The 25,962-nt window shown below is 42.4% G+C and overlaps 1 protein-coding gene across 1 annotated transcript in view; it reads left to right on the top strand.

The window, feature by feature from the left end:
* TNFRSF21 (TNF receptor superfamily member 21) overlaps positions 1-25,962 on the top strand; it is a 66,569-nt gene that overhangs the window by 24,643 nt on the left and 15,964 nt on the right. Inside the window, exon 4 of the mRNA XM_030870523.3 lies at positions 14,568-14,833. Within this exon, the coding sequence (XP_030726383.2) occupies positions 14,568-14,833 (266 nt within the window). The remainder of the gene's footprint in view (positions 1-14,567; positions 14,834-25,962) is intronic.

Raw genomic sequence — 25,962 nt, 5'->3', positions numbered from 1 at the left:
GGATTTTGCATTGGGAAGTTTATGTTTAAGGTGTTTTTTTAAGGAAGGTCTGTTTCCAAATTGCTATTCTCAAAGGTACACCCAGGTAAAATCCCATAACAAAGAGAGGTTCTGTTTCAGAAAAACCATTCCAGGTGCTCAGAGAGGCCTCTGGAAACAATACCGTGTTGATCTGATTGCAGTGAGTTCTGGGCAGCAGATAATCCTGTATAATAAGATCGTTTTCTGGTCCTTGTCCATTTCACACTGAATTGTTCAAGAGGACGAGGGTGGGGATAAAATCACCTAGTCCTGTGTATTCTGTATAAGAGGTCGTGTAGGACCTCACTTAACCCTTACCCGCCTTAAGCAGATGGTGCCGTGCTCCTGAATGCCTTGGAGACCCCCAGCACTGTGAAGCCAGCCCAGTGGTTCCCATCTTTCTCACCAACAAGAGCCTCTTTTGGTTCCACTCATCCTTCTCTGCCTTCCATGGGTTTACGGTTTTAAAGCTGAACTCCACAAAACTGCCTCCCTACTTCCATGGAATCCTAGTGTTGGAAACACATGACGAGACCTTATGTGGCCAGGAGGATGGGAGACTGAGGGGCTGTGGCATTTTGTATGTTTCCTTCCTTTCTAGAGTCATAGCAATTTTCTGTTGGTAGATTGGGACTGTACTGTGGTTTCCTGTAATACGTCCTTTTCAGCAGCAGGAATTGAATGTCCATTCAGAATTTATTTAAGAGTTTATTACTAGGTCCAAGTATCATCAAGATGTAAGTCTATTGTTAATGCTTAATGTGCCATGTTTTTGTCTTTTTCTTTTTGGCTATGTTGGGTCTTTGTTGCTGCGCGCGGGCTTTCTCTAGTTGCGGCGAGCAGGGGCTACTCTTTGTTGCAGTGCGCGGGCTTCTCATTGCGATGGCTTCTCTTGTTGGAAGCACGGGCTGTAGGCGTGTGGGCTTCAGTAGTTGTGACCCACGGGCTCTGTAGTTGTGGCTTGCAGGCTCTAGAGTGCAGGCTCAGTAGTTGTGACACACAGGCTTAGTTGCTCTGAGGCATGTGAGATCTTCCCGGACCAGGGCTCGAACCCATGTCCCCTGCATTGGCAGGAAGGCTCCTAACCATTGTGCCACCAGGGAAGTCCCTTTTTGTCGTTTTTAAAAATTTTAGTTCTTTTGATAACATAACCCAAGCATAATGGGGCAAGTGGGGTTCCAAAATGTTCAACTTAAAGCTTAATGTGGGTTCATGTTATTTGGGAAGTTACATGGAAAACAATATTTTTTTTGTCTGATCGCTTTGGAAACAAAAAGCACCAAAGTAAGGAGAGTGACACTCCTTGTGTACGCACTGACCGTCCATTGCACTGAGAAAGTCTCAAGTGATCTTAAAACAGTCACCTCATTCACTTCATTAGGATTATGGATCATACAGAGCAGTGTGGTCCTGTCCCAGTTAAGGACAGAGATGGCTTGAGAACGGGAGCCAGTGCCGTTCTCTCGGTGCCGTTTCTAATATGGGTCCTTGCTATTGACTTTCCTTCCTTTGTTCCTCTCCTCCCTTCTGCCTTCCCCACTTCTCTCTCTTCCTATTTGTGACCTGTAACTATTTGTGATGAGTATGAAATTGGGTTCCCAGCAGCCCCGTTGCCCTTGGGATTTTGAGGGGAAGTTTGGAAAGCAGGTGAGGTGTGGAAATTGCCCTGAAATACTTGCGGAGGAGGTTCTGGATAGTGAGAAAGGGAGCAAAAAACGGACAATGTCTCTCTTCAGTCACATTCCCTTTTTCTTCCAGACTTCAGGCTATGAAGAAAAATGAGGGGAAAAAAGGGTGAGAGACAAAGGAATTGGACTTACCTTGTTTAAACTGCACTTAGTTCCTGATGGGCACATTCATAGTCCTGGATCTTAGGGAGATCGGAAGCATTTGACGGGGACAGTAATCCTTCCCTGTGTAGTTTCTTAAAGCGCGTGTTATATAAAGACAGCGTCTCCTTTCAGTGGACTGCAGGAGGGATTGTGAAGGTAGCTGGTGGATGTTTTCTCAAGCAGACCGTTTTGTACCTGCAGCAGCAGCAAAAAGGCAAAGGGCTCATTCTGTAGAACGAGATACTAAGATGCTATTTCTTTTTTTTAAATTTTTAAATTAAAAATTTTTTAAAATTGGAGTATAGTTGATTTACAATGTTTTGTTAGTTTCTGGTACAGCAAAGTGATTTGGTTATATCTATCTATCTATCTACCTATCTATCTATATTCTTTCTTAGATTCTTTTCCATTATAGGTTATTATAAGGTATTGAATATAGTTCCCTGTGCTATACATTAGGTCCTATAGTAGTCTGTATCTGTTAAACCCAAACTCCTAATTTATCCCTCCCTCACCCTTTCCCCTTTGGTAACCATAACTTTGTTTTCTATGTCTGTGAGTTTGTTTCTGTTTCATAAATAAGTTCATTAGTTCATTTGTATCATTTTTTTAGATTTCACATGTAAGTGATATTATACGGTATTTGTCTTTCTCTGTGTGACTTGCTTCACTTAGTATGAGCATCTCTAGGTCCATCCATGTTTTTGCATAACTTTGACGTCCCAATCTGTACCTAAAGACTGTTCTTGGGGAAAACGATGCTGCTTAAGGAACAGGACAGAACTGGCCTAGTGCACTTACTTAAAAGGTTCAGATATTGTCCTGGCACTGAGCTCTATTTTAGATCTTGAGTTTCTGGTAATATATTTTTTATTTCTTCCATCCTTTCCCCCATCCACAACTCACTGCTCAAGCAAAGCAAAACAGGACATCATCCTGCCTTATCCAGCAAACAAGCAGATGCACATCCCCTCCCATCTCTGTGGTCTTTAGGTTTTACTCAGTAACGACCATGTTCTCAGTTCTGGGTCCCTACAAATCCCAACAATAGGCTGAGAATAAATGCTTCCTTTCCTCCCAGAATTCTGGTTCCTTACGAATCCCAGCAATAGGCTGAGAAAAACTGCTTCCTTCTTTAGGATTGGCCCCATGTGGGAGAAGCGGTTATTATTGGGGCTTATGAAGGAAAACCATCCCTCAGTTTTGCAATTCTGCAGACTTCATCCTCTTTCGAGGGGAAGCAGGAAGATGCCATGGAATTGTAAGAGCGGAATTGTGATTGTGTGTCTCTTATAAATATTTCCTCGAAGTTGCAGGGGTTGGTTAGGGACAGATGCTGAGTAACTGACATCTGTGCCTTGGATGCATTGGAACAACATCAATATACTCTTCAGTCAGGTTTCAGGAATGACATAACATTTTGCCTGAATTATTAAAACCACTATAAGCAGTGTTGAGAAATGAAGAACGAATGAAGTGCATTAGGAATTCAATAATAAGTACTTTTCCACTTTACATTTTTCTAAAGTGAGATTAGGGAGTGTTTGCTACCACCCACATAGGCAAGATCTTGAGGTGATTTTGGGGTGCAAAAGATGGAATAAACCGTGACTTACTAATATAATTTTCTAACCTTATAAGAAAGGTTTCTGCTACCATTAAGTTTTCATTGTCTACTTTTCTTTAACAAAGACTTGTATCGTGCTTACTGAATGCCATATCCTGTTCTAAGCATTTTTTATAAATATTAACTTAATTTTCTTAACCATATGAGGTAGGCCACTATCATTGCCATTTTACAGGTGGGAAAACTCAGGTACAGAGAATCACTTGCCCGAGGTCGCACAGCTACAAAAGGGCAGTGCTAGGCTTTAAACCCAGGCACTGATCTGACTCTGGACACTGCCCCTTGATTCTTAGAATCTGGATTTATTTTTCTGGTTCTTGGAATCTGAATTTTAATTTTTCCAATGTTAGAAATTTCTAGTTTCTATGGTTGATTTTTTAAAATTGTGCTCAATCAAGAAAAATTTATTTCCCTTAGCAAAACCCAGCTTGTTCTGAAATAAAACAACTGAAAAATTGTCACCCATGATGAGTTTTCCTCCATAGAAGTCACCCCGATTTCCTACTTTTCACTGTTTTCTTGGATTGCTTGAAATGGAAAAATTCTAAAGCCAGATACCCAATGGCTGAAGGCTCTGAGGGCTGTTTGAAAACATAAAGGCTGTTTCAGATAAGTCAGAGGTGATGGAGTCGTGCTAATTGGAACTCACATCTGTTGAACTTGGTGGTAGTTTTCTCAGCCCCAGGCAGCAGCAGCTGCAACCGAAGAAACCCTCCTCCCTTTGCCAAAAGGCTCCTGGACTCCAAATTCTAGACAGTCATCCTGTCTGTCAGCCCAAATTTCCTACGGGAAGTAGACTTGACATGTAAACACCGGGAAGCCGGGCTGAAGGGAGCAGATTATTCCAGTTAAGAGGTTGCTGTGCCCTTGCTCTGCCCCAGGGCCGCAGTCATTTTCTGGGAGCAGGCAGGAACAGGCGGGCTGGTCTCCATCCCGCGCTCCCCAACCCCGGTCTTTGCCACCTTTGCTTCCGGTAATGCTACTTCCAGCCGACGGCACCTTTCGGTTGAACCTCTAAGATGTTTGAGAATTATAAAGCACACACAACCACTGCAGTAGAAAAGCCTCTTATTGCGACAGCCTCAAAAGCATTATCTCGTGCACAGAGTCTAGAGTCTGTCATACAGAGTGAAGTAAGTCAGAAAGAGAAAGACAAATACCGTATGCTAACACATATATATGGAATTTAAGAAAAAAAAATGTCACAAAGAACCTAGAGGTAAGACAGGAATAAAGACACAGACCTACTAGAGAATGGACTTGAGGATATGGGGAGGGGGAAGGGTAAGCTGTGACAAAGCGGGAGAGAGGCATGGACATATATACACTACCAAACGTAAGGTAGATAGCTAGTGGGAAGCAGCCGCATAGCACAGGGAGATCAGCTAGGTGCTTTGTGACCCCCTGGAGGGGTGGGATAGGGATTGTGGGAGGGAGATGCAAGAGGGAAGAGATATGGGAACATATGTATATGTATAACTGATTCACTTTGGTATAAAGCAGAAACTAACACACCATTGTAAAGCAATTATACTCCAATAAAGATGTAAAAAAATAAAAATAAAGCACTAAAAAAAAAAAAAAAAAAGAAAGGTGTGGCCTTTGCCCTTGGAAGCCTGTTGTCCTCCCCAGGCCCACCCACCAATGGCTTCTTCCTCTAGGCTTTAGAGGACAGGTGTTTATGTTTTAAATGTATATTTTTTTCTCTAATTTATCGAACAGCTTTTGAATTTAAGCTGTTTGGGATACTGAAAAACACATAAGCATTTTCCCCACGTAGGGCTAAAATACAAGTAGAAAAGAAAATCCTTACAAATAAGTGTCCTTGAATCAACCTGGTCAGGTATTATGTAAGCAGATTTTGCAGAGAAGGAGGAATTTCTCTAATTCTGTTGATTGTTCTTCACGAGTAATTGGTCGTTACCCTTGCAGCGTATGAACAGAATTTGTCGTATTAGGTTGTTGATGGTATGTCAGATTGTAAAAATTAGGCGAGTTCAAGTTTATAAATTAAAAAAATAATAGTTCTCACTATATTTCGTCAAATCTAAGACGCACCATTATTTTATACACCACTAAGGAAAAAAGCACACTGCAACCAAGCTACGGAAAGGCATTGGTTAAAAACATATATATCACTTATGTGTGGAATCTAAAACGCTGATACAAATGAACTTATCTACAAAACAATTAGACTCACAGATTTGGAGAACAAATTTGTGGTTACCAAAGGGGGAAGGAGTGGGGGAGGGATGAACTGGGAATTTGGGATTAACAGGTACATACTACTGTATATAAAATAGATAACCAACAAGGACCTACTACTGTATAGCACAGGGAACTATATTCAATATCTTGTAATAACCTATAAGGGAAAAGAATCTGAAAAAGAATACCTATCTATCTATATATCAATCTACCTATATCTGAATCACTTTGCTGTATACCTGGAACACTGTAAATCAACTTTATTTCAGTTTTTAAAAAGTGCATTTAGATGTTTTAGCACCTCTAAAATATGGTAGCAATGTTTTAGCCCCAATCTGGCCTCTTTTCCACGTAGTCTGACAGCACGATTCTCACTGCATTGTTCGGTTCTGAGTTTTCCTCTATGGCCTACTGGGTCCCTTGGTTCCCTTCTTCCTGAAACACTTCCTTCGGCTTCCTGGACTCCACCCTCTCTTGCTCTCCTCCCACCTCTCTGGCTGTTCCTTCTCCAGCTCCTTGGCTATTTCCTCCTCTTGGACCCCACCTCCTCTGAATAATGGAGAGCCCCGGGGCTCAGGACTCAACCCTCTTTTCTACCCTCATACACCCCTTCCCTGGGTGACCCATGGCTTTAAATGCCATCTATCTTCTGCTAATTCCCAAGTGCATCTACCCAGCCTGGAGCCGAACTCAACATACAGATAGCCTCCCACCTGCCTGATGGACCCAGATGTCCAAGAGGCACCTCCCACTTAAGATGTGAAAGCCTGAATCCCGAACCGTGCTGTTCACATCAATTGCCCAGCGCAGAAAATGGCCCCTCTGGTCTTCCTGCTGCTCCGAGCAAAACTTTAGCATCATCCTTCACTCCTTTCCTGCTTTCTCACCCCATATTCAAGCCATTAGCCAATCCAATCAGCACTACCTTCAAAATAGATGCAGAAGGCCACCATTTGCCCTCATTTCCACAGCCACCACCCTGGCCCCAAGGCACTGTCACCTCCCTGCTGGATCATTGCCATGGCCTCTGAACTGGTTGCTCCACTTCTGCCTGTGCCCCTTTTAGTTTATTCTTTTCACAACGGCCAGAGTGATCCTGTTCCATGTAAGTCACATCGCGGCAGTCCTGTCCTTGAAACGTCAAAATCCCCAGTGACTTTTCACTGCACGGGGAGCGGCAGCCTGAAAGCCCAGTGCAATCTGTACTCCGCTCCTGGCCATTCGTATCTAGCCTCTGACGCCCACCACACTCCCCATCACTCACTGTTGCAGCCACACTGGTCTTCCTGCCCTCTTTGTACATGCCAGCACCCATCCTCCCTTTCTACCTGCGGTTCCCTCCGCAGGACTTGCTCCCTCACCTCCATTAGGGCTTGATTCCAACGTTAGCTCAGTGGAGCCTTCTTTGAGATATCAGGGAGAAGGCCCCATATTTAAAATTGCAGCCCTGCCCCCTCGGTCCCCTTCCCCTGCTGTCTTTTACTCCTTAGCACTCCTGGCTGTGCAACGTATGGAATATTTTATTACTTCCCGCGTTCCCCAGCAGAACGCGGACTTCACCAGGAAAAAGGATTTTGTTTTGCCTCATTCGCTGCCACGTCCGCGATGCCCAGAATCGTGTCTGGTGCTCAGTAAGGGCTCAGTACATTTTCATTATATGAATAAATGAGCAGCTTCATACAGAGGCTGAGACAGGGAGGAAGAGGGCATTTCGTGTTGTTTTGTTTTCCTCCTGGAATGAAAGAAAAGGTTATTAGTTTTGTCCTCACAGCCTCAGTGAAATTTATATCTTCCATTCCTACCGCTTTGATAGAGTTTGCCCTTGGTAAACAGTTCTTCCATTAACCGCGAGACCTTTGCACGGTGGCTTTAGCGGCTCCCGAGATTCATCTGAGCTTGTAATGATTGCCCATTGAACCTTCAACAAGATACTGATGAATTCAGCTTTGGAAATCACTTTTGGGGTTTCAGGTGAAATCTAAACAGTTCCTCCAACTTTTTACCTCAATAGGGAAGGAGTATTTTTAACTTGGGGCCAACCAAGTTCCCGGCGTGGATGAAGCAGTTTCCTGTGTGATGCTTTGGGAGTGATCACTTTAGATATAGTATGGTTTTTGTCTTTTGTTTTTGGCCACGCGGGATCTTAGTTCCTTGACCAGGGATCGAACCCATGCCCCCTATAATGGAATCGTAGAGTCTTAAACTCTGAACCGCCAGGGAAGTCCTGATAGAGCATGTTTTAACCATCCTATGACATGCTGGTTACTGCAAAAAAAAACCCATGCACATGTGGGGTTGTTGCTTTTAGGAGCATTCACTATGTTATCAGGCGAGCCAGACCGTGGCCTGGATAGCTTATCTCTGGAGGAGGTTTCCGCCATGGTGGGACCTCTTTGCCTCGTGCGCTCTGGGCCCTCACATGGATTCAGTGGACCGCCCTCAATGGGAAGAGGGCGCCAGCAGAGGGAGAGGTTATTGCGCAACGGCTGGGTTCCTGTGCCAGGAAGCCCACGTTTCCCCCATTGGCAGCCCCACGTGGGCCTTTCTTCTTGTCATAGAGACTGTAGATCCGGCGGGGCTACACGGCAAGGATGTGCATTTGGTCCCTTTCAGGGACTTAAGTTACAGGGGCTAATGGGGTAACAAATGGTGGGGAGGAGGTTCAGGCAAGAGGGGAGGCATGTAAAAAGGCTCTCGTTCATTCATTCAGAGATATTCATTGTACTTTTGTTATGTGCTAGGCTCCGGGAGTAGCTGGGGATAATGGTGATCGAAGCAGACATGGGGCTCGGGCAGAAGGTGGCCAGAAAAGGCGTCTCTGAGGACATGACCATTGTACAGGGAAGGCCATCATGGCATGCTAAAGCCAGACTTTTTTTTTTTTTTTTTTTTGCGGTATGCGGGCCTCTCACTGTTGTGGCCTCTCCCGTTGGGGAGCACAGGCTCCGGATGTGCAGGCTCAGCGGCCATGGCTCACGGGCCCAGCCGCTCCACGGCATGTGGGATCCTCCCGGACCGGGGCACGAACCCGTGTCCCCTGCATCGGCAGGCGGACTCTCAACCACCAGGGAAGCCCCACCATGGCTTATTAATGATGGCACTCATTTCAGATATTTATCTCCAAAAGGAAGGAGCGTTAATACCTTCTCTTGAAAAGGTCAATTCAGGTTCGTATTAAAAGAGGAGGAACTTTTTTTGCATACTGACGTTGACATTGAGCCTCCGATGAGGGTTGTCACCCAGATTGTATCTGATTCAGGGTTTTATAACGCATGGGAAAATGCCATGTCTTCCACAATAACCCAACTGCTCACCTCGTGCCTTTTCCTTGAGCTCCCTCACAGCAGGGCTGGGCAGAGTCCGCTCATTCGGAAGAACCCCCCGAGTCCTGTTATGATGCCCTGTGTGTGGCGGGGGGCAGCGTTGACCTCTCACATGTGCCTTTCTGTGGGTGGTGCCCCTCTTGTGCAGAGGTGCCCCTTCGGACACATACTGGTGAGGTTCTGAAAAACCCAGGAGGCGAGGATGCTGGTGCCCGGCCTCATTGTTCAGCGCCTGTGGTCCTGGTGCTAAAACCGACGTCTATGCAGAACTCCTTCCGCCTGTCAGCTTCGTTGCCCCAGTGACTCTTGTCCAGAAATGCAGGGGACAGAGGAAGGAGAACCAAAGTGCTTTACAGGTTTAACACTTGACCCCGTACATCTCCTTACCCAGCCTATGAGATAAGAGGTGGTATTTTCGTTACTGATGAGGACACTGAAATCTTAGAGGTCATTTGCCCCATGTCACACAACTAACAAGTCATGGAGTTTGAAACTGTATCTTGGGATTAGCAAGTTTATGATCTTTCTACTACCTGCACCTTCAAAGTCACAAGCCATTTCCCTGGTGCCAGAACCACCTTCTCATACACAGCCCCTGGCAAGTACAGCCCCTGGTTTATAGGGCTGGGCTGCGTCATGACTCCTTTGGAAACTTCAGCCATTCTCCAGAGCTCCAGGACCTGCCATCACAAGAAAAGCGAAGTTAAGCTCGTTGCCTATCAATCAGCACTTCTGTGGGTTGACGGTTGTCAACCTCTTTTCAACCTAAGAAAAAAGAGATTTTTGGCATCACGCTAAACAAGTTAGATTAATTCAACACATGGTGACTGTCTCCATTCTAGATGAAAATTGTCGGAACGCTGATGGACAGGTGACCAGGGCACCGGGCCACGCAGAGATTTGGTCTCTATTTTACTAGCGTTTCACATTGAGATTGATCATTGGGGTAGGAACTTTCATTTTGGGGGCTTTGTGTGTGTTTGTGTTTCTTTAACAATGCTTTTCTAAATCTTTCTGCCGTTTGACAGTCTAGCTGTGGTCTCTTTAAATTGCTACAGTTTCAGGGGTTGGAGAACTTTAGCACGTGGGCTCATTTGTACTGCTTATGGCCGCTGTCACCTAACAACAGAGTTGAGAACTTGCAACAGAGACTGTATGGTTCTCAAAGCCTAAAATACTTATTCTTGCCCTGTACAGAAAAAGCTTGCTGAAACTTCCTTTTTTTTTTTTAAAAAAAAAAAAGGGTACCATAGTTTTAAAGGAAAGAGCTACACTTGCTAGCCCTAAAGAAAAACTTTCCAGGCATCTGCTTGGTCAGTAATAACAGGCCAGGAAGAAGTACACACACCATGGTCTATGCCGAGTGCATTCATATGTGGACTGTGCCCTAGGAGCATCATTCCAGCGAATAGCAATGTTCCTCTGCGATACCATATTCCCTATTAACCACAACAGAGGTACCACTAACTAGCTGGGCAACCTTGAACTAGTCACTAACCTTTCTACCTGAGATTCCTCACCAATAAAATTAAACATTAAAAAAATTACGTATCCCACATCATAGTATGTATAGGTATGAAGTATATGCAAATATATCTATATATGTGTGTTATATATATGTATGTAGCTTTAAAAGGAATAATAACATAAATATCAAATACAATAATAAAATAAAAAGAAGACCCATTTCCCCACCATCCAGCTTAGGAAATTGAACCTCAGGAATACCTTTGAAGTCCCCTCTGTGCACCTATCCAGTAGGGGACAGCTACCGTACCCCCCCCCCTCCCCAACGGTAGCTATCTCAATTTAGTTTAATCATTCTACTGCTTTGCCTTATAGTTGTATTGTTTAGTGTTGCCTGAAACTTGTTTTCTAAACGAAGAGCACTTTCAGATCCCATCAGATTTTGTACTTCATCAGTGTGACTTCATTTTCTTGGTGCTAAACTCTTTGTCTGAAAATCTCCCAAGGGCTTTCAGTCCAGCAAACAAAGTTAACACACACAGTGGCTGCCCAACAAATACTCTTGAAATATTCCGCAGGTGTTTCTTTTCCCTTTGGTGGCGATAGTGGGGTCGGGGGCAGGGTACACCAAAGCCGTGGGCTAGTTCAGACTGGTCTTCCCTCCTCCTGCTGTTTGTGATCCTGTGCTAGGCCGAGAGGCTGGGGTCTCCGGAGGTAGTGGTTGTCTCTGTATTTATCAGCTCCGAAGGGGGAGGGGCCCGTGGTGAGGAACCTTGTCGATCCAGGCTGGTTCACAAAAGTTGACTCCATGTTTCCATAGTAAAAGAATAAGGTGAAACCTGATTCGTGGACCTAAAATTTAGCCTCCAGTCAATTTTAGTTGAAGGAAAATCTCATCGCACCCATTCTTCATGTTTTCCATTTTTTTTTTAATTTTGTGGCAGAAAAAAAGTATAAATACTGGCTTTTGGAAGAAGGAGCTATTGTTAAGCGTAAGCCTTTTAAACTCTGTAATTACTCTGTAAAGCCTGTGTGTTTCCATCAGAAATGCATTTAGTCTTAAGTTGTTGTGCCCAGTGTATGGAACATTTATAATGATGGGGTACTTCCAAAAATAAATCCACTCTATAGAAAATGTTAATCAGCTCATCCCCAGGGACCACACTGAGTATCTGCATTGTACAAATGAGGAAATGAGCATGACAGTTAGTGGTTTGCCCAAAGCCGCACTGTCACTGGCACTACGAAGATTTGAGCAAAGGGCCCACATACAAGAAAACAGTCATGTTTCCATGTAAGACACTGTGGGCCTTCGTTAACTTGACCTAAATTAAGATTCGGGGGCTAAGAAGCCTTTTGGTGTTTGGAGGAATTGACCACACCAACCACCAAGAGCTGGCTTGCTTCTGAAAGTTACCTGTGGGGTTTTAAATAAGATATGCTGTTTTTTGAGGTGTCTGTTTGCTTGAAATCAGAAGCTCTGTATCTGGCTAAACATTGCTATGAAAACTGAAAAGCAGCGGGTTCAAGTGTATTTCACACTGCCGGGGAAAATAGTGTGGGAAGTACAGTCGGGTCTCAGTCTGTGGCATTCTACTTTTACAGTTGACAAGAAAGCAGCCTGCTACCAGGAACTTACTTTCCGAAACCATTTTCAGGGGGTTGGTTCAGGATGTCCACGTAAGTCTTCCAAGTCATCTGCTTCAATGGGATTGCGTGGCAGAGGAAGGGTTTCCATGGAGGAACCACAAATTCCTCCATTTACAAGGAAACTTCGGGAATTGTTATTGCTCTTCTCAGGCAAAAGTTGATAGCTCATTTTATAAATATTTTCCCCAACAACTGATTGGAGCAAAAAAGGTTTTTTTCTTTCCTGCCCAACTAACCTCTAGTTAATTGAAAAATTCAATTAACCATCACAGTAAGCTCCTCTTCTCTTCTTTTGCTTTCTTCCCCAAGTTTCACTTGGGAACTTGACTTCATTTTTTTTTTTTTTTTTTGGCCTCGCCCTGTGGCCTGTGGGATCTTAGTTCCCCGACCAGGGATCGAACCCGTACTCCTTGCAGTGGAAGCACAGCGTCCTAACCATTGGACCACCAGGGAATACCCCCCTGTGGTTTTTTTTTTTTTTTTTTTGAGTAGTAAGTGTTTTGAAGACTTTTTTTCAACTTTCCTTTTAAATTGAAGTGTAGTTGATTTACAGTGTTGTGTTAGTTTCTGGTGTATAGCAAAGTGATTCAGTTATACACATATATATTCTTTTTCAGATTCTTTTCCATTATAGTTTATTATAAGATACTGAATATAGTTCCCTGTGCTATAGAGTAGGACGTTGTTGTTTATCTATTTTATATATAGTAGTTTGTGTCTGCTAATCCAAAACTCCTAATTTATTCCTCCCTCACTCCCTTTCCCCTTTGGTAACCATAAGTTTGTTTTCCACATCTGTGAGTCTGTTTCTGTTTTGTAAATATGTTCATTTGTGTCATATTTTAGATTCCACATATAAGTGGTATCACATGGTATTTGTCTTCTCTGTCTCACTTCACTTAGTATGATAATCTCTAGGCCCACCCATGTTGCTCAAATAACACTATTTCATTCTTTTTTTTTTTTTTTTATTCGGCTGCACCGGGTCTTAGTTGCGGCGGACGGGCTCCTTAGTTGCAGCTCTCGGGCTCCTTAGTCACGGCTCACCAGCTCCTTAATTGTGGCTTGTGAACTCTTAGTTGCGGCATGCATGGGGGATCTAGTTCCTTAACCAGGGATCAAACCCGGACCCCCTCCACTGGGAGCTCGGAGTCTTATCCACTGCACCACCAGGGAAGTCCCTATTTCATTCTTTTTTATGGCTGAATAGTATTCCATTGTGTATCCTCTTTGTTAGCTGTAGTTAGCCAAGACGTTGTTAACTATAATAACTCTGGTATCTGGGTTTGTGAGTATGGCCTCATTCAAAGATACGGTGGTATTGATTCAGAAGACTCATTCACCTGTTGTGATACCTACCAGAGCCCTTACTGTGGGGTTATATATACACTCCCTGGATAAATTTGGGAGAAGCCAATACGTAATTGCAGAGAGACGGTACCTTAAAGAGGAAGACACCAAAGTGTGCCACTCAGGGAAAACCCCACCTCACAGAGGGTCGGTGCCAGGCGCTTATCCTGAGTTGTCAAATCCCAAGATTTGATTTTGGCATTTTTACCCTCTGTTCATCAGATCTGGGGACTGCAGACCCATGCTGATTGAGTTTATAAGTAACTGATGAGCCACAATGACTCCATTTATAACGTTATCCAGTGAGTTGGGTTCAAAACCCAACGCACCTACCTTTGTGATATTGGGCAAGTTGCCTGACTTTTCTGTTTTGTTTTTTTTTTCTTACCCGGGCAGTTGGAATGTTAATGAGCGAATGCCTTCACATAATACCTGGAAGATAATAGCTAGTGTTAGTATATTGTCATTTTGCTGTTGTCTTCGTTATAACTGTGCAAGTCAACTTTAGGAGACTGACTAATAGATCAGAAAGTTGCCTCTTGAGCATAGGATTTTAGAGCATGGGAAGTTAGAAGTTCTGAAGGAATGCCCCCATTGGGCTGGGTCAGTTGGGAATTTCATCAGTTGATATACAAGACACCATAGCCAGACCCTGACCACCCATTACCCAGACCCTGCTGGATAAACTCCACTGCAGTTTGAACCTGTGGCTTACCTTTTCTAGATTTTATAAAGTCGCCACTTTTTTCATCTGAGAGTCTCTAGTTTATTTGGTTCCAGTTTTTAGCAGCGATAAAGGAATCACTCTGAGTACTTTGTTTGGGTTTGACTTTCAAAATATTGTTTAGGGGCGATTTATTTTTCTTCCAGGTTGCTCCTCTGGTTCCACGTTCTGGAAGTGACATTTGCAGGAGGGTACCTAACTAGTCTCCAGGATGGCCTGCATGTGCAGTAGGAGGCCCTGCATCCCTTTGACGGACGAGAGCCATGGGAAAGCATGCTTCTTTAAGTGCATTAAAACAGATTGGCCTTCTGTAAAGACCTCACATATCTGTATTTGTGTTTTATTTTATTTTGTGTCTGGTATAGGTATTGACATCCTGAAGCTTGTAGCAGCCCAAGTGGGAAGCCAGTGGAAGGATATCTATCAGCTTCTGTGCAATGCCAGCGAGAGGGAGGTGGCCGCTTTCTCCAACGGGTACACGGCGGACCACGAGCGGGCCTACGCAGCACTGCAGCACTGGACCATCCGGGGCCCCGAGGCCAGCCTGGCCCAGTTAATTAGCGCCCTGCGCCAGCACCGGCGCAACGATGTCGTGGAGAAGATCCGTGGCCTGATGGAAGATACAGCCCAGGTAATGCAGCCCGGATTGTCTGTCTTTCCCACTAACCTTTAGGCCCCTGTGCTTTACCAGGTATATGTAATAAGGAGAAAGAACTGAGAGTCGGTGTCTAGGTTCTGTCTCTCTGTCTCACTCACACACACACACCCCTCTTCTAGGGCAGTACTTCTCAATGGTTTTCCATTAATCATCTAGAGAACTTTTTAAAAATTTTGGTATTTGGACCCCACTGTAGACCAGTCACTGTAGGGACAGGACTAGGAACCAGTATTTTTAGGAATCAGTATTTTTAAAAGCTCTCCAAGTGATTCTAACGTGCAAACTTGAGAATCTTTGCCTTTGGAGTGGATTCTGTCATCAGACTGTATGGCTAGATCTATTCCTTGTTACCCAATTTACAGTTTCATTTTGCATAACACATTTTGAACAAAAGCAAGAAGGAAGACTTTTTTCTATTCCCTTTCCCTTCCGGACGATATTTTCTGTGATGTGGTTTAAGAACGCTCTGTCTTACTCCTGAGTACCCCCAAGGATGCAGGTGGTACTGGCAGTATTTAGTAATAAGATTGATATTTCTTCTTGGGCTTGTCCAATCAGTGCCTCAGATGAAACTGAGGGGACCCCGGAGTGTGATTTATTTATAATCGTTGGTCCATGAGCCCTGGCTTTGGAGTCAGACAGCACTGCATAGGCATCCTGGCTCTGACACTTACTAGCTGGGTGACCAAGGGTACATTACTTAAACTTTCTCTGCCTCTGTTCTCTCCGTTGTAGGCCAGGTTTATAGGGTTAATTAAGACTGGAAATAAAGTATATAAAATGCCTGACACATTGAAGGTGTTCTGTAAATTGTAGTTATGGTCATGATGTAACTCATTTTACTTAGCCTTTCCTTAATCATAAGGTGCTTCCCTGAAAGGCCGTGAATTAAATACAAATTTGGCTATTGAATCATATTTCTTAGACTTCGATTGAAGTTTTGTAACGTGTTCCCAAAGGAAAAACGCTGCCCTTGGGCCTTGATAAAACCCGCTTAAAATTTAAAAGGCAATTCAGCCTGTGTTCTTTTCCAGTGGTCCAAACTCATTACCTAAAAGTGCAGGGGAGAGATTTTCCCCCTGTCCACTCTAATCTACTATCATTCTGTACCACAGTTGTATATCAAGGGACTCAGTTTTATACATTTAAGAAGTCCAAGTGCCTTTATCTTTCTATACTAACAGTGTAGTGTTTCTTCATTATTGAAATAAACATTCATCAGGTGGATCTTTTATCTAAGTGACTAGATAAAAGTTCATCGGTGCTAATTGACTTTAAAGGTAGTCTTTAAAGCCCCTGGTGTATTTTTAACTTTTTTGAAATGTGGAATTTCAGAAAAGAGATTTACTAATAGAGTCGGGGGTAATTATTCAAAGGCACACACCAGTGTCTTGTGACTTTCTGCGAAATGATCTCAATTAAGTATGGTTCACAACTAAAACGAGGCTTTGAGTAGCTGGATTTGGGGAAAGGAGAGATGCTTGGCCCCCAATTGAGTAAAATGGCTGCAGTTCAAACAAAGGATCTCAAGAGGCAAAACATTATTGTGGGGCTTCCCTGGTGGCGCAGTGGTTGAGAGTCCGCCTGCCGATGCAGGGGACACGGGTTCGTGCCCTGGTTCGGGAAGATCCCACATGCCGCGGAGCGGCTGGGCCCGTGAGCCATGGCCGCTGAGCCGGCGCGTCCGGAGCCTGTGCTCCGCAACGGGAGAGGCCACAGCAGTGAGAGGCCCGCGTACCGCAAAAAAAAAAACAAAGAAAAACAAAACAAAAAAAACATTATCGTGCTTCCTTGGAGTGCTGGCTTTAAGGAAAGAACTGCTAGGGCGAGCAGAAGATTTGAAGAAGGATTTAGATGCTTGCGAATAAGCCACTGGATCGCCTTGATAATGCCTCCAAAAAAGAGAAAATGTAATCGATGCGATGTTCCTCCAAAAAGAGAAAATGTAATTGATGTCGGTTCAATGGAATATTCAATAAGGTGGAAGGATGATCATGATGTATTGTTAAGGGTTCGTGATGTATTGTTAAAGGTTCAAAGGTTTCTCATTAGAAAAAACAAATATAAACATAGGAAAATGCATACATGTTAATATTATTAAATCTAGGTGGTTGAATTAGAAGTGATTTTTTAAAAATTATTTTCTATAATGAAAACATTACTTTTGTGGTTTAAAACGTTTTTTTAAATGACAGCTGAAAAGGCCCACGAGGAAAGATAGGTAGGGCTTTGTTTTACTGTGCTGAATTAAAAGACGGAACCATCCTCATTTTAATTGAGGAGAAGCAGACAGTGGTTTACGCGCCATCCATTCTTCCTTGAGGACTGGCTGAGGTTTGCTATGTTGGGTCATGTTTGCCTAAAACATACTTTACTTTTGGGTTCTGCAGATCCGTCTCCTCTCTCTGTGTACACTTAGCAATCACTTAGAATTTGGGCCTAGTCTTTAAGGTACTTCTTAATGGTGGTAATGATGGTGGTAGAATATTGCCTATACCAAATGACGTTGGTATGCTTCTCTTATAGTACCATTGAGTTTCATCAATGTTTATGGAGCACACTTTATTCCAGGCACTGTCCTAGGTGCTGGGAAAAGTGGGCCAAAGGTGCAGACTCCATGGAGGAGACTACACGTCAGGGAGAGTGATTATAGCAAAAATCACTGCGTCAATGAATAAGAGACCAAAACCCTTAGTCCCCAAGTGCCAAGCTCTTGTTCCTTTTAGTTTTTTCCTTCCTCTTATCTCCTCCATATACAAAAGATTCTAGTATCTATTTTTTGTTGTTTATTTTGTAAGAAACAGTGACATCAAGATATCTTGTAGCCTTCTTCTTGGTTCTGGTGTAGCCTGCATGTTAGGATGGAGGCTGAGAAGGCAGTATTAAGCTTCTTGTTCCATGTTTTAATCATGTCCATCATTGTCTGGCAGTGTTGTGGACCCAGCTCTTGCCCTAATTTTAGCAGCCAACGAGCATGGATTTCTGGCTGCCAGCTATTATTGATTGCACAATTTGCTTATAGTTTATCTCTGAGATTTGTAGAGTCAAACAAGAGAATCAAAACGCAGGGGGCATAATTGAGACCTAGTTTCCATTTTCTAGTGGACCTGTATTCTGTGTGTACGGTGGTACTGCTGACAATTTGAGACTTTGCCCCAGGAGTTAATGGACTCATAATATGCAAAAATGACTCCGTGTGTGTGTTTAAAATGGTTAATGTTTTTTCCTATTCATGAGCCTGAGAACACCTATGTTATGTTCCACTCGAAGGATTAGCCCTGGTGTTCCCTTTAGTTACCTCTCTCAGGGACAGCTGGTCCATTATTAACCATGGTGGCCTATTAGCCATTTTTGAGTTAAACACATCCAGAGTCTTACTTTTAAAAAAAATTTATGCATAACAAATTATACAGTAAAATTTACTTTTTGGTGTACTGTTCTTTGCATTTTTTTTTTAAACAAGTTTTTAGAGCAGGTTTAGGTTTAAAACAAAATTGAGAGGGATGTTACAGAGTTTCCTGTATACTCCCTCCCCTCACACATGCACAGGCTCAACCCCTCCCCTCACACATGCACAGGCTCACCCGTTATCAATCTCACTCACCAGCATAGTACAGTTTTCCCAAGAGTGAACCTGCATTAACACATCATAATTACCCAAAGTCCATAGTTTACCATAGGGTTCACTCTTGGTGTCGTACATGTGCTATGGATTTGGACAAATGTATAATGACATATGTCCATCACTATACTATCATACAGAATACTTTTACTGCTTAAAAAATCCTCTATGCTTTCCCTATTTCTCTCTTCCCCATTACCCACCTCTCTCCCACATCAACCACTAACCTTTTCCTTGTCTCTTACAGTTTTGCCTTTTTCAGAATGTCATATAGTTGGAATCATAGAGTGTGTAGCCTTTTCAGGTTGGCTTTTTTCACTCATTCATATGCATTTAAGCTTCCTCTGTGTCTGTTTATGACTTGAATGCTCATTTGTTTTAAGCACCAAATAATATTCAGTTGTCTGGATTTATCACAGTTTTATGTATTCATTGACCTCCCCGACTCTTTCCTTCTCTGAGATATGAGCTGGGTTTTTCAGTTTGCTCTTCTTTCAAGTTCAACATCAAAACTGAACCCAGCCTTCCAGAATCGTCTGAATTCTTTCCTTCCTGGTCATGAGCTTTTGGGAGAAGCAGTAAAGCAGTGGGACAATAGTTTAGAAGTTACTGGGACTTTGCCGAAACTCTTTAAAAAACAAAACAAAACAAAAACCTAACACAGCCTTCCCAATTTTATGTTCTCTCTTTTTTTCCGTCCTTTTACTTTGATTCTTTTCTGTGGCTTTATTTCAAGAAAGTCTTTTGTAAGGAGCATATATTCAAGCTTTTAAAAAATCTATTCTGACAGTTTTTGTCATTTAACTAGAGAATTTCAGTGTGGTTACATTGTTAACGTTATTACCCGTGTATTTGGCCATCTTATTATTTGTTTTGTATTTGTCCTATCTGTTCTCTTCCCCCTTTCCTTTCTTGTTCATAAAGCATTTCTTTATTATTCTACTTTTCCTCTTAACTTCTTAGTTACACATTTTTTCTTTACTTTTAATGGATACCCCAGAGGTTACAACACGCCTACTTAAATTATGAGCCATTTTATAAGTGTGTATTTTCGACTACTTTTCAGACCACACAGCAGCCTTAAAAGACTTTAATCCTATTCCTTCTCTGGTATTGTGTTTTTGTTGTCATACGTTTTAACATTACACATTTCTTAAACCTCCCAAAGGCACAGTTATTACGGTTTTACACAGTCAAGGTCCACATGACCCACCTGCTCACTGATATTTTCTGTTGTTCTTCATTCCCCATCTCTGCCTGAGATCATTTTTCTTTGGCCTAAATAATACGCAGTGTAGGTTTCCGGCAGTAAACTGTTTTTCTTCATCTGGAAAATGCCCGCTGACTAAAATAAATTGCATTATCTGCCCTTTGTTTTTGAAGGTGAGCTGGAAGGTAGAACTTAAGCTTGATAGTTATTTTTCTTTCAGTACTTTCTTGCGTGGGTTTAAGTTTCCCCTGCTAAATAAATAGCAAAGGAGGGGAATGTGATTTTATTTTTAAATCTATATTACATAACGAATTACGTGTGCAATATTATACCAAGGACTTTGGGCAATGCAAAGACAAGGAGGACAGAGTCATTGCTGTCAGGGAAGCTTACCATTGAAGGGAAGAAACGTATACATATCAATGTTTAATCTAAGGGAGTAAACCCAGGAGGGAGGGAGGAGGAAATTGGTGGATGTACAGTTTATCGACATGAAGGCTTCAAATCGGGATGTCAGTGTGGAGATGTGTGCCGGGTTAAATTCCTGTCCAGGCAGCATATCACACTGGGGACTCAATGGTCAATTACTTGACCTCTCTGCCTCAGTTTTTTCCTGAGAAAATGGGAGCACCCTTAGTGCCTGTCCTTTGAGTTGTTGTGAAATTAGGTCAGTGTGACCCACAGAAAGCTCTTGGTGAATGTTTACCATGAATCATTGCAGTTATTCCCAGGCTCTAGCGGCAAGAGAGGTGGAAGAATGTTCCTGACCAGCTCCAACTCACATGGTGGATCCTTTAAATCCTGAACACCAAGGGTTGCTCAGTGTCGGATGGGAAGGGACAGCCAAGTCCAAGACTGCTTGACAGGTAGATGGTTGAGCACCAGAGTTGCCATCTGCGTTCAGTGCCCAAGAACTGGAAATTCTAGTAGTTGTAGATGTTTATTCCTTACTGGCTGAGTGAGCGTTCCTAGGCTGGCAGGGATGTTTTCTCTAGTGAAGAAACAAAGGTGATGGTGTGTGTGTAGACAGGTCTGCTCTCAAGGGCTGTCAGAAAAAGGACATGAAATTGAGCAACTGGATTTCTAGGTTTCCTTACTTTCTTTTCTTCTTTTTTTGTCGGGGGGGGACTTTGTATATTCAAATAGGCTTACCCAGTACTGTCATTTTCTTTTCTTTTCCCCCTCACCTTGGACTTGTTTTTTTTCTCTCTAGGAAACCTTGGGCAAATGATTTCTCTGACTCAGAGTTTTCTATTTAAAATGGGAGTTCAAGTGCTTTTCAGAATTAAATCAGATAACAGCTTGTTGAACTGTGGGATGTAAAAAAAATGAGGTAATGAAAGTGATGCTTACTGGCTAGGTTCGGAAGTCGTGGTGATTTGAATTTTCCAGCATTCCTTTATAGTTTCATTTTGAGAAAGGGAGGCAAAAGGAATTTTAGGTACATTTAAAAATGATAAACAACAAGGTCCTACTGTATAGCACAGGGAACTATATTCAATATCCTGTAATAAGCCATAATGGAAAAGAATATGAGAAAGAATATATCTACGTATAACTGAATCACTTTGCTGTACACCAGAGACTAACACAACATTGTAAATCAACTACACTTCCATAAAAAGAAATGATCATATTGAAAACAACCACAGTCATTTAAAATAATATAAAGTGTTACTTTAGCTTCCTGCTTTGACCAGAGATTCATAAATGAAAAGAGTTGGTGTTGATCAGGCAGGGGGTTTGGGTAGCTCATCCCCCCTGCCCTCCTTCGATTAGCTAGATTAAAACTACACTGTAATGTACCAACCAGTGACTCTGAAGCCAGTATTGTTGTGGTTAACTTCTATGGTAGTAGAATGATTCTTTGTTAGAGATTCTTAATCCTTTCCAGAAACCACATAGGAAACCTACATCCCAGGGACAGAGTTTTCTCTCTGTCTCTCTCTCTCTCAACTATAGTGGACTCTGTGTTGGAGATTGAGTGGTTTTGCTCTGTATAATCAACAGGGAGAATCTACCAGTGAGGCGAGCAGTGGGCATTCTATTTGCGAGGACGGTACCACTGCTTTTGCTGCAAAGGGAACTACGTGATTTTTTTTTTGTTGTTTTTCTTACCAGCTGCAGGATGCAGCTGTCTTTATCTACAGTGTGACTGAGACCAGCTCTTTTCAGAAATTTAATATAGCGAGGGTGAGTGGAGGCAAATACCAGCTGTACCTTTAGCTGTTGACTTTTTGGCTTTTCAAATCTGTCTTTAACTTGCCAGTTGATCATCTCTTAGAAAACAGGGATTATTGTCCTAAGGCCTTAAGATGTTAGCTAAACTCACGTGTGTCGAGCCCCTGACTTCTGTGTGACCACTGTGTGGAAGGTCATTTCAGGTCAAGTTACTTAATTTGCAGGGTGTGACTGTGGGCTCTGGGGAACTTGTGAGGTGGTGAGAAGGGGACATTGTAAAGGCATTGCTGACACACAGTAGGCCCGAACATTGAGTGATGCTTGTGTTTTAGGTGGTTATTGTGTACAAAGGAGCCATGTCTATGAATAAGCCTTTAGACTTTTAATGACATTTCAGGCCATTCTACTTGTTATCACACTCCAAGGTTTCATTCAGTTAGTCAACAGTCTTTTGTCGAGCGCCAGCTGTGTTCCTGGTACTGTGTAAAGAAGAAAGGTGTGTGCCTTTCAATAGCTCACTCACTGAGATGGAGACACGTGCAAATAATGACAATTCAGTGGGATAAGCAAATGTATAATAGAAGTGTGCGCGAGGAATTGTAAGATAGCGTCGGAAGGCAGGGGTATGCGACCCACCAAAATATACCTAGAAAATAAGAACAGATATATATATATTTCCTTTTTTTTTTTTTGGACACAATATGCGGCATGCAAGATCTTAGTTCCCTGACCAGGGATCGAACCTGGGCCCACAGCAGTGAAAGCACCAAGTCCTAACCGCTGGACCGCCAGGGAATTCCCTACTTCTTGAAATTGTAGCCGTCTTGTAAGCATCTGGTGAGATAGAGTGTACATAGTAGAGGTAATGATTGTAGATGTTCAGTCCTGCACTTGACATCTACTAGGGGGGCTCAGTGAATCTTAGCTACTGTTTTCCAGGTTGGAATTTGAACTCTACACTCTCCTTTTTTGACTCAAGAGCAATACCACTCTACTTTCTGTGAAAGGAGATTAAGGAGAAAGGGGACCAGTGTTTGCTGAGTATCTATTGTGTTCCAAACACATTGGGTGCTTTGCATCTGCTTTTATCTAGCAAGCTTCATGGCCCTGTGAGATATAGGTCAGTATTAGAATTAAGATATTATTTCTGTATTTCGTTGAATGCCATGGCAACCATGTATGTACCGTTGTTATAGGTACCACTAAGAAAGCAATAAAAACATTGCTAATTATAGTTGTTAGATACATCCCTATTTCAGAGATGTTAAAATGTGAAAAGAAATATCCACCATAGAATTAATGAAATATGGTAGTTGAGCTTGAAGAGTACAGGTTATTGGGGGAAAAGTCTGGGAAACAGATTCTTGGGATCTTGGGATTGATATACCCTCCCTCCCCAACACACACAGACTTACACATGCTTTTTGTGTTTTTTAGTAGCCTTTAAAGATGAGACAGTTTAACACAAGCAATTTATTTATCATTCGTTAATGGAACACCCATTTTGTTTCAAGCCCTGTACCAGGCACCGGATATACTAAATGAAAACACACACTGTATACATTGGAATACTACTCAGCCATAAAAAAGAACAAATTTTTGCCATTTGCAGCAACATGGATAGACTTGGAGAGTATTATGCTTAGTGAAATAAGTTAGACAGAGAAAGACAAATACTGTATGATATCACTTATATGTGGAATCTAAAACATACAACAAACTAGTGAATATAACAAAAAAGAAGCAGACTCACAGATATAGAGAACAAACTAGTCGTTACCCACATGAAAGGATGCTTAACATCACTAATCATTAGAGAAATGCAAATCAAAACCACAATGAGGTATCACCTCACCCCAGTCAGAATGGCCATCATCAAAAAATCTACAAACAATAAATGCTGGAAAGGGTGTGGAGAAAAGGGAACCCTCTTGCACTGCTGGTGGGAATGTAAATTGATACAGCCACCAGGGAAAACAGTATGGAGGTTCCTTAAAAAAACAAAAATATAACTACCATATGACCCAGCAATCCCACTACTGGGCATATACCCTGAGAAAACCATAATTCAAAAATAGTCACGTACCACAATGTTCATTGCAGCTCTGTTTACAATAGCCAAGACATGGGAGAAACCTAAGTGTCCATCAACAGATGAATGGAAAAGAAGATGTGGCACATATATACAATGGAATGTTACTCAGCCATAAAAAGAAATGAAATTGAGTTATTCATAGTGAGGTGGATGGCCCTAGAGACTGTCATATAGAGTGAAGTAAGTCAGAAAGAGAAAAACAAATATCGTATGCTAACATATATGAAATCTAAAAAAAAAAACAAACGGTTCTGAAGAACCTAGGGGCAGGACAGGAATAAAGACACAGATGTAGAGAATGGACTTGAGGATATGGGGAGGGGAAAGGGTAAGCTGGGACAAAGTGAGAGAGTGGCATGGACTTATATATACTACCAAATGTAAAATAGATAGGTAGTGGGAAGCAGCCGCATAGTACAGGGAGGTCAGCTCGGTGCTTTGTGACCACCTAGAGGGGTGGGATAGGGAGGGTGGGAGGGAGACGCAAGAGGGAGGGGATATGGGGATATACGTATATGATAGCTGATTCACTTTGTTATACAGTAGAAGCTAACACAGTATTGTAAAGCAATTATACTCCAATAAAGATGTTAAAAAAAAAAAAAAAACAACAGGGCTTCCCTGGTGGCGCAGTGGTTGAGAGTCCGCCTGCCGATGCAGGGAACACGGGTTCGTGCCCCGGTCCGGGAAGATCCCACGTGCCGCGGAGCAGCTGGGCCCGTGAGCCATGGCCGCTGAGCCTGCGCGTCCGGAGCCTGTGCTCCACAGCGGGAGAGGCCACGGCAGTGAGAGGCCCGCATGCCGCAAAAACAACAACAACAACTAGTCGTTACCAATGTGGGGGCAATATAAGGGTGGGAAATGGGAGGTACAAACTATGGGGTGTAAGATAGGCTCAAGGTTGCACTGTACAATATGGGGAATATATCCAATATTTTGTAATAACAGTAAATGGAAAGTAACCTTTCAAAATAGTATAAAAAAGAAAAAAAAAAGAAAAAAAAACACACACACACACACCTGAAAACGCAACAGGAATCATCCCTCAGGATGCTGGCCGTTTTATAGGGGGGATGCGTATGTGAGCCAAACTTTAGAATACATTCTGTGAGACTGCCTCATAGAGGACTTGCAGTGGGCTTTTCTTTTTTTCCTGAGACACAGTGTCTCAACATTCAGAAAAGTCTGCGTCTATCAGTTGATGACATTTTCTACCCCTTTAATCCACACCCTTATTGGCTTTCTCAAAATGTGCATTGGAGGGAAATCAGAATCAATATTGTGAAAAGAAGCTTATTTTCTCAATCAATTACCAGTGCTGGATATCATATTTTCTTTTTATTTTAAAGCCAAAACTTATATTCAGATGAAGCTTAATACCTTTCAGTTTTGGCCTAGCTTCTCCACCCTGTGTTTGTGAGACTGTCTGTTCATCTGTTGTAACCCAAGTTCCAAAAGTACGTACACTTACTGATAAGGAATTGTATCTCAGTCAGCAGTAGGTTTTATTGTACACTAGTTAATTTCAACATTTTAATCGCTTATTCCTCACCAGTTCCTTAGGAGGGACAGCTGTCACTACTGAATTCCTCATTATTATTTTTTTTTTTTTTACAGAAGGAACTTTGATTTATCCACAGTTGGGCTGAGTCAGGGGGCAGGCTGGAATGACCAACCATTAAATTGGCTTAGGGAAAAAAGTACTAGGGAAAAAGATGGAGGAAAGTTTTTATTTTTATAATCACAACAATAAGTAAGGCTCTTCTGAGAATGATATAAAACACAGAAGGCATACAAGAAAGATTCAACTACTTAACAATATATATACAAGCCAGAAAACACCTTATGTAAATCAAAGACAAAATAATAACTGGGAAAGTTGTTTGCAATATAGGGTTAATTTCCTTTAATAATGAAGAGCTTTTGCAAATTAATTAAGAAACCAACCATCCAAAAGCAAAATGGGCAGTCTGTGAACAAGACAGTGCACAGAA

This window comes from Globicephala melas, chromosome 11, assembly GCF_963455315.2.
Source record: "Globicephala melas chromosome 11, mGloMel1.2, whole genome shotgun sequence".
Classification (NCBI taxonomy): Eukaryota; Metazoa; Chordata; class Mammalia; order Artiodactyla; family Delphinidae; genus Globicephala; species Globicephala melas.
Note: the sequence above shows the minus strand (reverse complement) of the source record. Positions and strands in the feature narration are given on the sequence as shown.